Genomic DNA, 14,127 nt, shown 5'->3' with positions numbered 1-14,127 from the left:
ACCTCTGATGTGATAGGCAAGGGACAAATTCGCAGTGAAATGCTACCTCTGCCTAGTAATAGATTTCAAAGCTGCTAAGTGCGTTTTGTGGAAATGTCTCTATTTCATGTTACATATGATGACCTAACCTTCTGTATGCTTATATTTTTATCCTGCTGGTGTGTTCCTCAGGGGTCAGTACTGGGGCCAGTGATATTTAACATCTTTGTCGGCGACATGGACAGTGGGATCAAGTGCACCCTCAGCAAGTTTGCTGACGACACCAAGTTGTGTGGTGTTGTGGACACGCTGGAGGGAAGGGATGCCATCCAAAGGCACCTTGAGAGGCTGGAGAGGTGGGCCCGTGAGAACCTCATGAAGTTCAACAAGGCCAAGTGCAAGGTCCTGAACATAGGTCGGGGCAATCCCAAGCACAAGTACAGGCTGGGCAGAGAATGGACTGAGAGCAGCACTGAGGAAAAGGACTTGGGAGTGCTGGTGGATGAGAAGCTCAACATGAGCCGGCAATGTGCGCTGGCAGCCCAGAAAGCCAACCGTGTACTGGGCTGCATCAAAAGGAGCATGGCCAGCAGGTCGAGGGAGGTGATTCTGCCCTTCTACTCTGCTCTTGTGAGACCCCGCCTAGAATACTGTGTTCAGCTCTGGAGTCTCCAACATAAGAAAGACATGGAGCTGCTGGAGTGAGTCCAAAGGAGGGCCACGAAGATGACCCGAGGGCTGGAGCATCACTCTTATAAAGACAGGCTGAGAGAGTTGGGGCTGTTCAGCCTGGAGAAGAGAAGGCTCTGGGGTGATCTTCTAGCAGCCTTCCAGTACCTAAAGGGGGCCTACAGGAAAGCTGGAAAGGGACTTTTTACAAGGGTATATAGTGAAAAGACAAAGGGCAATGGATTTAAACTGAAAGAGGGCATATTTAGATTAGATCGAAGGAAGAAATTCTTCACTCTGAGGATGGTGAGACACTGGAACAGGTTGCCGAGAGGAGCTGTGGTTGCCCCATCCCTGGAAGTGTTCAAGGCCAGGTTGGATGAGGCTTTGGGCAACCTAGTACAGTGGAGGGTGTCCCTGACCATGGCAGGGGGATTGGAACTAGATGATCTTTGAGGTCCCTTCCAACCCTAACCATTCTATGATTCTATGATTCTATGTTCCCATCTACTCATAGAACTGGGTGGAAATTGTGGGTCATTATAAGGCAAGAATCAAGTTGTGAATGTGGTTCTTCCCTACTTCTCAAATACTCTGTCATGTGAAAAAATTCATATATCTCTTTCTTTCCTCTTTTCTTATTCCTCACACGTGACAAATCATATAGCTTTTATATTAAACCAGTGTATTTTACTTCCATCTTTTATGTTAGTGTATTTACTAAACTGACAGCTGTGGCACTCCTTGAAACGCATTTATATCATTTGCTTACTTTGAAGGTATTCTAGAAGACTTCCATATCTCATCAGCTCGGTAATAATATAAATTGGGTCCTCCAAAGTACAAACAGCATAAAGCTGTATAAGCTTTGGATGTCTTAAGTTCTTCATTATTTGTGCCTCCCTCAGAAAGTCTTTTGGATCCATTGAACCTGAAACAATAGCACATAACAAAACATAAGCTGAAGTTATTAAAGGCCTTCCTACCAGCATGGCAGTCTTAAGGGAATAACTGAGATTGTTTTCTGTCTTTCAAAGAACATTAGCATCTCAAATTTTCAGAGTTCACAGAGAAAACAGACAGTGCAGCTGAAATAAACAGTTAATGAGTGAAACATGCCAGTTACGCAGAGACAGAGAACATATGTGTTCCAGCCACCAGAAATATAAAGGCTAAAATTAACCTCCCCCAGGCAGATAAAAAATTAAGCTAGAATGTTAACTGATATAATTTAAGCAAACAATTATGTTACAACTGGTTAACAAAACGGCGAGAAACTGAAGCAAGAGTGCCTAGGTAATGAATATAAAATTTCTGCCAGAAAAATAGTGCTGCAGTAAGAACTTGTTGCACTGTTTTTTCTCCTTCAGCAATCAAAACCTGAAAGCATTGAAATCACTTTAGCATATAAGGAGTGGATGAGTGCATTTTATATACATAAATACAAATAACTATTTATAATGTTCACATAATATACAAATATATATACACAAACATTTTCATAGTGATCTGGAACAACGTTATTAGAAATGCCAATTTATTCACAGATGTAAAAGTAATTTTACACTCTCTTAGATGCAGGAGTATCTTAACAGCTAACGATCCCAACTTTTTGAGTGTTAAGATCATAATATCTCTGGTTCTGTTCATGTGCATAGTGAGTCAATGCATAAACTATGTCAAAGAAGCAATACAGAAATGGTGCAGGGAGCTAAAGTCAGTGGCAAATTTAGGATTAGAGGTCATACGTCCTGAATAGGGGACTGATTAGAAAAAAGTATCCACAAACAAGGAAGGAAAGCTTTCTCTATGGATGATCCAGTAGTGATCAGATATTCTTAGACGTTTGAGGAAGATGGTAAATAGCATCTACTTCACAAAACTTGTTAAAAACAAATGTGAAATTATCCAACTACACAAATCTTTCCTTCCTCCTAAATCAAAATAGTTTCATTAAGAAAAGATTGCAGTAAAGATTTGGGGAAAAAAATATCTATCCAAGTCTAATCTGCTCTATGCCATGTTTAAAAACAAATTCTTTTCTCAGTAAGTAGACTGAGTCATTTGAGAACCCAATGCTGCAAGAGTAAGAGTCTTTATTTTATAGGTTTTTAACATAAGTTAACCAACAAGGTTCATTTGGGAGTTTGGCTCTGTTCCAAATATGGATGTTTCAATGAAGTGAAGTGCTGGTAGAATGCTAAATGGCTCAGCAATAAAACTCCACCAGAAAATCTGTACTACAGAAGGAACTGGCAAATCAGCCTAGGCCACCTTCACTCAACACCTGCCCTGAATGCTGCCTCCTGAAAAGTGCTTCAACTTGTTTCCCAAAACACAACAATGATGTATATCCATGCAAGAGGAATGACTCAGAAATGCTTCTGACACGGACTTTATGAAAAAACAGCCACTTGACATTGCAACTTGTGAGAGCAAAGATTATTGGAAGGGCTAGGCGCTCCTCTCCCCACTGTCCTCATACTTCCCTTGGCAATCCCACAGGGTCCAATTTGACAATATTTTATAGGATGTCATTAGGAGCAATAGTGAAAGGCAATGGATTCCCATGCCATCAATAAATGGATAGCAGCCAATAATACATCTCCTCAACAGGTACAGGCTATACCCATTTCCTTTTGTCACTGTCAGAGGAGAGTGAGGGCCCGCATGAAAAATAAATGACTTATACTTGGTCTAGATAAAGCAGAGATTATGACAGTCAGGTGGAAAAAACCAAATACCTGTAATGCTAACACGATGTCCTTTTCCTTTTTAGAGCAGCATAATCTTTACAGCTTTATTTGAACTTTCCACCAATCCTAGCCTTTTTTTTTTTTTTTTTTTTTAAAAAAAGCCTAGAGTTATCTTTAAACGGTTTGAACTCACTTTGATACTTATTTAATATCGTGGTTCTTTTGGTTACTCTTTTCAAGAAATACACATTTGTTGTGGAATTCATCCTGAAGTCTATAGAGAAGCTGCATGGTATGAGGTATTCTGCCTCCAAAGGTAAATGCATAAGCACAGCTAGTGATTGAGCATCGGTGCCAAAATTTGACAAGTTGATCTTAAAAAGGATAAAGTATTTGTTAACTTGGGGTCTACCAAATCACTTTCCCTCTATGGATCATTATACAGGATTTCTTCAAACCATAGAAAACGACAGTCTGATTTGTTCCTATCATCAAAGTTTCCCTGTAAGGAATCTGTCGGTTCAATCATGCTGTAAACTGTTCTAACAAACTGAAACCAAGCAACATGTTTTTCACATATGACAACTTCCAATAAATAGATCAGGAGGAAAGTATTCCATTACCTGAACAGCAGTAAATAATTCTTTATGCTGTAAAAGTAATTAATAATAATAACAACAATAACAAACCAGTGACAAAGATCAGTATTGCCTGCATGTTTTAAAGAGCATATGTAACCTTCAGTTTTACTTAGTTTACATCTTTAAACAGCACAAATAGCAGATAGTGACCAAAACCCCAAAAGCCCTGTAGCTCTTATATTGTAGTTAATAAGTGATTGGATTCTAACTAAAAATGTTAAAAAGTGGCTTTATCAGTGTTTTGTCTAAGATTAGGCTTTAGCAACTAGATAAGCCAAGTAAAAACTACTTGTAAAAACAATCAGATTCAATTTTACAAATTAGTTACATAAAGCCTGTCACAATAGTGGCAAAGAAGTTACAACACATTTCTTTGAGAAAGTTTATATAAATGAAATATGTAAAATATATGCTACATGGAGTTTCAAATAACTGGGTTTTTTTAGCTTGTACTTGAATTACATGCATTTTTAATGAACTATAAGTTTTCAGCTGTAAGTGGTAAACACACTATGGAGAGCAGATTACTCTAAGGAGAAACCACTTGATCAAAAACCAATTGGTTAACAGAAGCCTTTACTGAAACAAGTATCCATTGTGTAAGACACCAGTTTGGCAGTAGATTGATCGGTACCTGTAGAAAATATGGGTTTGATAATTCATTTTTTGAATGAAAAATATTTTTGTAAATGTCAAAGTCCTTCTTAAGAACAAAATGTTGAAATATGTTTCTTTGATGTGTTCTATGATATGCTGCTTTGCCAGAAATCACCTCTTATTTAAGCCTACTTAAAGCAGGCATATCAGTTTTGATTACTATCTTTCTGAAAATACTTTGCTCTACAATTGAGGAAGCTTCACATTATAAAATAAACAATGATAATTTGGAAATGAGTTAGAGAGGAAAGCCAGGGTTTTTCATGTAGTTTCCACTGGCCTAAATGTAAATGGTCCTTAAATATTTGATAAGCCACTCCAGGGAACCTTGTTTGCAACTTTCAATAAACCTTCCCAAATGACTTCAAAGTAACCTTGTACTTCACAGCAATACTGTCTTCTGAATAAGATTATACAAAATGAACTTATGTACAGATTACATTGAGCATACATTGTGATCTTCTGAAAAAGTTGATGTTTAATAAAGAAACAACACTAAAAAGTACAAGTTCTTGGTAACACAAGAAGTTGAGTGTAAACTATTCACATTAACAGGAGAATGGGATAGGTATCTGACAATCCTCAAGCACCTTTCTCACCATACAGAAGTGCAGAAGTGAAGTTACAAGTTAGTGTAAGATTATGTACTGAACTAAACGGAATAAAATAATTTCTTTGTTCAGGGAAACTGGGAGACTTTCCTGAGTGCAAAGCTTTTTACACTGCATATGCACTGAAGAGTAGATATATTGAAGAACTCAAAACATTATTAAAACCTCTGCTGACACTACCAACTCAGACACTATTTTGAGAAAGCCTCCTTAAAAAAAAAAAAAAAAAATCATGCTTGAGCAGCTTCTATGCAAAGAGAGAAGCTTGGGAGATGTTTTGCAATATGATAATGACAAATGCACCTGTCAACTTGAGAAGACATAAGGAACTTTCTCAAATACAATTAGTTGGTGATGATAGATGTCTGCTTTATGCGCTAACGATTGGAGAAGCAAGCTAACCCAGACAACAGGTTCTAGAGAATCCATCACACTCAGCTTAGGACAAAGTGCAAATCCCTGCTGCAATGGTTTCTGCTTAAATAGAAAAAACAATGTCTCAGTAAGGAAATAAAAACAGAAATGTAAAATGACGTGTTCAGGGACCTACAGAAAGACAGTGCTCTGCAGAGTCAAGAACAGAAATAGCAATCGCTGGCTTCTAGACTATTTTCTTATCTGCTGATCCTTACACCTCTTGTTGATTGTGGATCAACAACTCAAAAGTCAGAGATGCTCCTTAAGGTAAAGATCTTCTTGTGTTTTGATTTTTCATTCACACATCCATCACTATGTTTTTGGCTGGTAAAATGTCACAGATGTCTCAAAGCAGAGTCAAACACCAGTGGACAAATCAGAGAATTATCTGAATGAAGATATCATGTTAATACTGCTTTTTGTTTATAGTCACAGTGATCAACAGATTGTTTCAAAAAGATCTATACACCTATGCCTGCAAGTCTAGGAGCCATGTATTTTAATCCCTGTGACCTGGAAATACTAATGAGCATCCAACTTTTAAACCCAGGTGGAGCGTCTCCAATGCAGTGCTGAAACATTTAAGCAACTCACTGTTAGAAGCCCAAAGAAGGCTGACATTGGTTTGTGTGATGCAGTTCCTCAACACAGGATGAATGGTTCATGATTGTGCACCTCTATATTCCTTGTGGGGAATTTGATCCTTATAGTGCAATGGACACAGTTACAAGCCCACACTGCCCAATTTTTTCATCCGACCCCTACAGTAAATGTGTACTCAGTCACACCGCTGTAAAGTTAGGAATTTATGTTTCCTTTGATATTAGGGTTACTGTATAAGATAAGGGGTTTTATAGACCTCTAAAAATGCAATCATGGGATTCTCCTCTGAAGAAGTATTGTTTTGAATATAAACACTAATTTCAGATAGCATATATGAAAGTATTAAAACAAGATTGCATAATCAGAGGGCAAGTAGAGAAGGAAATCCATCATGAACATTCTGGGGAGCACCAAACAGACAAAGTAGGGGAGTAGGAACTCTTAAGCTTCTCTCAGGCACAAAGGGAAAAAGGAACCTCCTGCTCCACTGATGTTTTTCACCTGGACCAGGTCCTACTTTGGAGGTGGCAGGGAGCATAGTATGAACAACTGGATAGAAGATGAAGCAAGAGGGAAACTCAAATCTTTGGACATTTATGATTATTGCAGAGGGGATGTGGCAGCAACCATGGTTGATAGGGTGTCTTACCAGTGCTGGGATCTTCTACCCCTGGGCCATTCTTCCCTGTATTTTTTGTGGGAGGAACAATAGGAGGGTGAACTAAAATTACCAGAAATAATGCAGGGAAAAGGGAAGAGAGGAAGGGGAGAGAAGAGAAAAGAGAAACGAAGAAGAGTAAGAGATGGCAGAACATGACCACTATCTGCATCCTCTGCAATGAAGGATACTGTCCCACAGGGACAAAATGCTACGTTGCAATCTCTAAATATAACACCAGGAAGTAGTGAGATTACACAGAAAGCTGGTACTAATTAAAGGATCAAGATTTACGATTTTTAGCATAATGACAGCCTATCTCACACTCACAAATGAGGGTTAAGATAACAAAAAGTTCTGAATATTGTGGTATTAATGAAAGGTATTAAAGATATTTTACAAGACTTGGTATTACTTTAACCAAAAGACTAGTTTAATTATGAGTCTTGTGACTCTTCGTGCAAGATTAATAGAAATCTTGTATAAATATAAAGATCACAGATTAATCATTCTGACATTTCAAAGGTCTCCATAATCCACCACTGGCTCTGAAAAAAAGTCTCCAAAGAGTCAGGGTAAAAAAAGTGGTTCTGGATCAATAGCTTTCATCTTCTGATGTTTTTGATACTGAAGTGTTGAAAGTTCTGTTTAGAGATGGACAACAAACTGCTAACAGAAACAAGAATTCATTAAATCTGAAAACAATCCTTGTTGAGTTCTTTTTCCTGCCAAATCTCCCTTACAGTCCAGAAGGGTTGTGTGTGGAGCCCTGTCATCTATAGCCAGTGAACTGCAAACCTCAAACTCTGAAGTTGGTTAAACTAGATACTCCATAATCATAAAGGCAGAGGGTGAAATGACACCCCATCAGGCTAACCAGACAGGCATTTCCCATGGCTTCCTTAGGAACTCCAGTCCCTCTGCAGTTCTTGGTCAGAGGGCTCCCAGGCTGACCAGGTTAAGGTCTCAGAGGCTCCACCAGCTTGACATTTTCTCAATGACACTTCTCATACCTAGATTCACCTCCTCCAACTGTAGGCAATTATTCAGGCACCTGGATCTGAGTTAGTTGTCCAGACCTTATAATCAATGGAAAGAAACATGCTTTAATAGTGTGTTATTCTCTCATTGTAATGCACATTTCTAAACTATAGTATGATTTATCTGATATGTAAGTTCTTATTTCTTCCCATTAATTATTTAAAAAGCCTGATAGATCTAAGACGTAAGATGCTTAAAATAGGGAAAATGTAGCTAGTATGATACATGTCAATGTTTCTGAAAGACACACTTGTGAAATTTCCAGTTTGTATGCAATATCTGAAAAAACGGCTCTTGCTTCAAACTAGAATGGAAACAGATTTCTGAATACCTTAATTAGTCACAAGCCAGGAACCACACATTTCCATCAAGTGAGAACCGGCTCCTGGAAAAGTCCATCACTGTCATCTCACCAGTATTCTGGGAATTTAATTGTTCCTACAGGTTGGAAGGTCATCTATTGAAACACAATCATTTTAAGCCTTTTAGCAGCAATAGACAGAAACTAGTGTAAGTCCAGGCAAACTATTTGAGAAATGAGGAGAGTATTATATAACACGAAATTATATTTAGCCTTTCTAAAGACTATTGAAAATTAATTTAACTCTCCCTGTATATACCTCTAGAACAGAAAGAAAAAATAATGCATATAAAGAAGCTTTAATTTTATTGTAAGAAGACAAAACAAGAGTTAAAGAGAAGACATCAGGTAAATCCAGACGAGAAATTAGTCCCACATTCTTACAGACACAGTGATATATCATTGATACAAACCATCAAAGACAGCAGAGGCAACTTCTCTCTTTGCCTCTATCTCAGGACTAGAAGACTTCTGGTTATTATCTAGTCAAGAACAAACTGTGTTTTGATTAAATACAAATACTCTATCTCAGCAGAGGGGTGAAATGTAATGGCATATAATAGCAAAGTGTTCAGACTATACACAATCTAGGACAGACGTACACTGCAAAATAATGCTCAACAGAAAAATTCAAACCAGCAGAAATCCCTTCTGGCCTTCAGGCTTAGAACTCTACAACATACTGATTGCATTATGCTCTTCTGTTTTGTTTGCTATGTGATTACCTTACTTAATTAACCTGTTCCTGCTTGGAAATGAGAGCATGGTTCCATGTTACAATTTCTCTGGTGGTAAAGCCATTTTACCAGAACCCTCTCTATCTCAATCCCCTATATTTGCCAGATCACTTACAGTTTATCACACCCCTCTGTTGTTCTGATGACTTTCTTTGCCAGTGGGTCTACACTATAAAGCACCTTAGCAAAAAGACTGATTTAAAATACGCCGCCTCCGCCCCCAGCGTAAAGACAACTGATTTAGATCTTTGAGCCAAGCAACAGGAGAGGATCATTATACATTGTGTGACACTTGAAGCCTGAAATATTACCTATGTGAATATTGGAGGTTTCAATCATCGACATAGAGCATGATGCATTTCTTGATTAGTCATGAACTACTATGTTTTCCATTCACTTATCATCTTTATATTATGATGAATGAAATTACCAGACCTAGCCTTTGCTGTAATTTTATTAGTAGCAAGCTAAGCCTTTACTACTCAGATTAGAGTGAGGTTATTGGGGTTTTTCTTTAATTATTGATATGTTATTCCTCATGAGTAACAATGAAAACAAGTTATGGAAAACCAATGTGCTAATCGATTACAGTGAGACACTCCAAATGGTGAAAAATATTGTATAGAAGAGGATAATTCCCTGCTGAAGTATACTACAAGGTTAAACACTTCCATTTGAGACTTTTTGAACTAGTTTTGTAGAACAAGATAGTTTACAGAGTACAGTGCTAAGAGATTCAGTATTATCTATAAGATTTATTAAGATGGCTTTGAGAATTGAAGTCTTCATTTTGAGCATCACTAAGTGCAATGCATGACTTCCTTATCACAGTATTAGATCATAAACTCTCTGCTATCCAAGCATCACATCCAGGTGGGGCTTGTGTCTGCCCTAACTCAATATAACCCACTGTGAAATCAATGAGACTACTATTGTTGACCTTAACAGGAGGCAGACTAGAGCGAAAAAACAAAAAAATATGGCAAAATTATTGATTGATCAAGCCCTTTTTCCTAGCCAAACCATGATACTACAAAAAGTATCAGTGTTGAAAGGGCTTCTTCATCTGTACTGTGCTAGTCTGTATGTAGTAACAAGTTTGCAGTGAATATTACGTTTATTCCAGTGTAAAATTTATTTTTTAGCTAACAAATTCATTGAAGACGTTTACGTAATCATTTTGTGTTATTTTATAGTCTTCTGTAAGGGCATTCTTAGGACACCCTATAATTATAAAACCCCTAAAAGCCCTTCTTTTCATGCTAATGTTACCCTGGAAGTATTGTGTTCTCTGTGTGCTTTATGAGAAAGACATTAAAAGGATAATGAATTGAGCAACAGTCAAAGAATGGATCTCCACAGATCAGTTTGGCTTTAAACACAGAAATCTGTTTCAGATACAAAATTAACTAATGCTTCCTTTTCTTCAGGTAGAGTATTAGTAGCAGTCATTCAGCTGATCAGCACTAAAAAGACCAAAAAAAAAGAAAAAAGAAAAGAAAAGAAAAAAGACAAGAAAGGAAAAGAAAAGAAAGGAAAAGAAAAGAAAAAAGAAAAGAAGGTAAATTGCAGCTGGAACTTGCCACTAGTTTTTCATGTACTTCTGGGTAGTCTTGTCAGTTCTAACTGGATCCATTACTAAAATAGAAGTTTGTTTCATGGAGAACTGATAATATGTACTGTCCCCATTATACAGAAGGAAAAGCTGAATTAGTTTTGAAATGAGTTATTAAAAGAAGGAGATCAAATATGATTAAGATAGCTTCCCATTTTTGCATATTCAATATAAGATAAATGTCAGCTCCACTTCCCTGCAAAAGAAAATAAGTAGAAATGCATGCACTGCAATTTGTTAATAATCTAATTATTTTGTTTGATGAGAAACAAATCTTTTCCTAGAGCGCTAATTGCCACATATTTTTTTAAAAAGGAAAGAAAAGACAATTTCTGAAAGAAAATTTAATGTCACAAAAATTATAGTTTAAATCTTGTTCTTCAGTTCAGCTTCATTAGTTTCCTTTTTTAAAAACACTGTTTAAGAGATTTCACGTTTTAGGAAGAATCCTTCTGCAATAAAATAGACTTGTCCAGATGTTGCATTAAATCACTAAAGGAAAGTAAACTCAAACAGAAATATTAGGTCCTTGTTGTATGGAGAAGAAAGGCAAGCATCATAGTGGACTGTTTAAGCAGAGGTTTAGCACATCACAAACATGAAGTAAATCCCTCTCTTTACACATCTAGACTTGTTCTTCCTTTGAGCATAATACTTAGGAAAAAATATGGTTATTACCTCTAAACAGAGTAGTAAAGATCTTCTGAAAACAATGGGATATCTAAAACATCTAAGCTACATGAAGAATCTGGTCGAACTGTTTAACCTAAAGAAGAGAAGACTGAAGAGGAATTCGATAATAGTTTTCTAGTATGTACAAGACTGCCATACAAATGAAGAAAATAATAGGTACTCTTTAGTCATGGTGTATAAAGCAAGAGGTAATGAGCTTGTACTGCAGAATGAAAGATTCAGGTCAGACACAAGGAGAAAAAGACTGGTTTCAGATCTGTGGTTTCAGAAGTCAATAAAAAATCAGAATATGGATCCCTGTCACAAAAGGTATAGGCTTAGTGGATACTGTCTTAGGAAAGAGAAATGGACAAAGAGATTTCCAGATGGTTTCTGTGTTTACTGGGTCACTAGGGAGATGCATCAGTTCACTGAAAAAGTGTCCTATCTTTCACATGAATTATAGAAGGCCTTCAGTAGGAGCAGTTTTTCTAATTTCAGTTAAGCAGAGAAAAAATGGTTCTTATTTGCTTTCAATTCGCAAGTCCCAAAACATAAACAATATCCTGATACAAGATAGCCCTAAAACACGTGCATAAATTCCTCCCTGTTCAGGGCACCATTCAAGCAGGGCTCAAGCATATTTAGTTGTTCTTCTGAATCTGTTCTACTTCGTGAAACATGATCATTAACACTCAACACAAGCTTTTTCAGTTAACAACAACTCATTATATTGTTATCTCTTTTCAAAAAAACATGTATATCATTCAGGTTACCTTTCTTATCTATGTGGTTCTTGCCATCTGCTGGTAGATATTTTGTGTTGTCAATTTAAAATGTGCAAATTACTTGAAGTTAATGAAAAGTAGTTACGAAAAATGTTAAAAGTTGTATTAGTAACAAACCAATATTGCATGCAAATATTGGGTATTAATATTCTGTATCAAAAACTTTAAGAAATTTTATTCAATCAAGATTAAAGTACTTCTTAAATACAAATTTAACATAGTGCATATTCCATATTACCAAAGGAATCATTATAATATAGAACGTAATCACTGGAAGAAATTCTATAGATGGCAAACCAATAGTAAACCAATGACTTCACCTACAGATGAAATGCAGTCATTCAATTTTGTATCAGCAATGTTGTACAAAAGAGATGGCCTTGCTGGGGTTGCTTTTTTATGTAATATAGATAACTTCAGCTCATATGGAAACAGAAAACTGCACAAAATTGTCATTCAAAATACCCAAGAGTATCTGGACCTTGAGCTTTACTAACCTTCATGTTTAAGTGGATGGATTTTAAGAATGATTGCATATATGGATAGGCTCTCTTTTTAGTAGCATTTAAAAAGGTTTCACATTCGTAACATTTCACATTATGAGCATTTAAGAGTAATTCACATACCTGGTTTTAATGTTTTGATTGCCACGGGGGTGGTATTATTCCACAGTCCTTCCCATACCTCACCAAACTGACCAGATCCTAATTTTTTCAACAGTTTCACAGATTGTCGGTCTATCTCCCACTGATCGACAGTTTTATACGACAAATCAAAAGTAGTAGGAATTTGTACCTGGTAAAAAAAAATAAATAATACAGTAGTTGACACTTCTAATATTTTTTCAACAGCATATACAAGTCATTGTTAACTATGTCATGTAAATTCACAACTGATATAAATAATATTTCCTTAGAGTACACACATGTGATAAAGTAAGTTGAGAACATAAAATACAGCCCACATCCTGGGTACTTTTTATTAGAAATAAGAAATACTCGAAAGAAAATATCCTGCCATTAAAAGACAAAATTAGAAATCATCCCTCTAGAAAGCTTTTTGAACAGTGACGTATTGCTTGCCTGAACCTTGTGGTTTTGTCTCAGTAATTACTTATAGACAGCTAGAGTTATGAAGTTGGAGATTTCATCTCCATATACATTTATAGAAAGATATTCATAAATCATGATTTGGCATATTTTCTCCTCCAGCCACATAATGATTTGTTCAAAATGGCACGGTATTTTATTATTAACATGTCAGCTTCAAGAATGAAACTGTAGCACTATACAGAACTTCTTCAAAATAAGCAGATCATCACCATTTTGAAATGGCAGAAGCAGGTGTGAGGTTAACACCTGATTGATATCTGATGAGTCAGCTTACAAAAAATGTCTTGTACAATGTAATACCTGCTCTTACCTTTAGGCATGGCTTTCCAAGCGCCACGCAGAGGCCATCGCTGTTCTTACTGTAATAGTCAACAAACTCGTTCAGAGTTTTGAAAGTTTTCCTTCTGCTTAGGAAAAAGCCTCCTTCGTCCAGCTTTCTGATCCTGTAGTGCTTCACAGATTCACCATCAAAAACTAAGAAGATTTAAAAATATTAAGTTTCCAGGAATTATAGCGGTGGTACAATATAGCTTATGGTCAAACCATCATAATGTTCCTTACTGTATCTGTGAGGACCTTAAAATAAATTATTTCTGTTTCAAAGATAACAACAATAAAAAATCTCTTTCAAACCAAAGCCCGCTGTTTAGATAGCTTAACATATCTAGTCTATTGGTTTTCAGCCATTCAGGTTCATTGATTCTTGCTTGCACCATAAGAACTGTTCCAAAAAATACATAAACACATCTTCTGTGAGGCAGCTCATATTTTCCATCTTCTTGGGCACTAAAACCAGCCAGGAGCATCTAATTCACAGTAATAATTTAATCAGTTTTTAATATTTCATTTACCAGTGTTAACATTCCAGAT

General features: G+C 36.5%; 1 protein-coding gene across 1 annotated transcript in view; it reads right to left on the bottom strand.

The window, feature by feature from the left end:
* The window catches only part of FRK (fyn related Src family tyrosine kinase), a 56,385-nt gene that overhangs the window by 9,122 nt on the left and 33,136 nt on the right, over positions 1-14,127 (bottom strand). The window contains exons 3-5 of the mRNA XM_086632134.1: positions 13,568-13,731; positions 12,772-12,940; positions 1,421-1,579 (exon numbers count right to left, since the gene is read on the bottom strand). Of these exons, the coding sequence (XP_086488260.1) occupies positions 1,421-1,579; positions 12,772-12,940; positions 13,568-13,731 (492 nt within the window). The remainder of the gene's footprint in view (positions 1-1,420; positions 1,580-12,771; positions 12,941-13,567; positions 13,732-14,127) is intronic.

Source organism: Tauraco erythrolophus, chromosome 2 (assembly GCF_009769465.1).
Source record: "Tauraco erythrolophus isolate bTauEry1 chromosome 2, bTauEry1.pri, whole genome shotgun sequence".
NCBI lineage: Eukaryota > Metazoa > Chordata > Aves > Musophagiformes > Musophagidae > Tauraco > Tauraco erythrolophus.
Note: the sequence above shows the minus strand (reverse complement) of the source record. Positions and strands in the feature narration are given on the sequence as shown.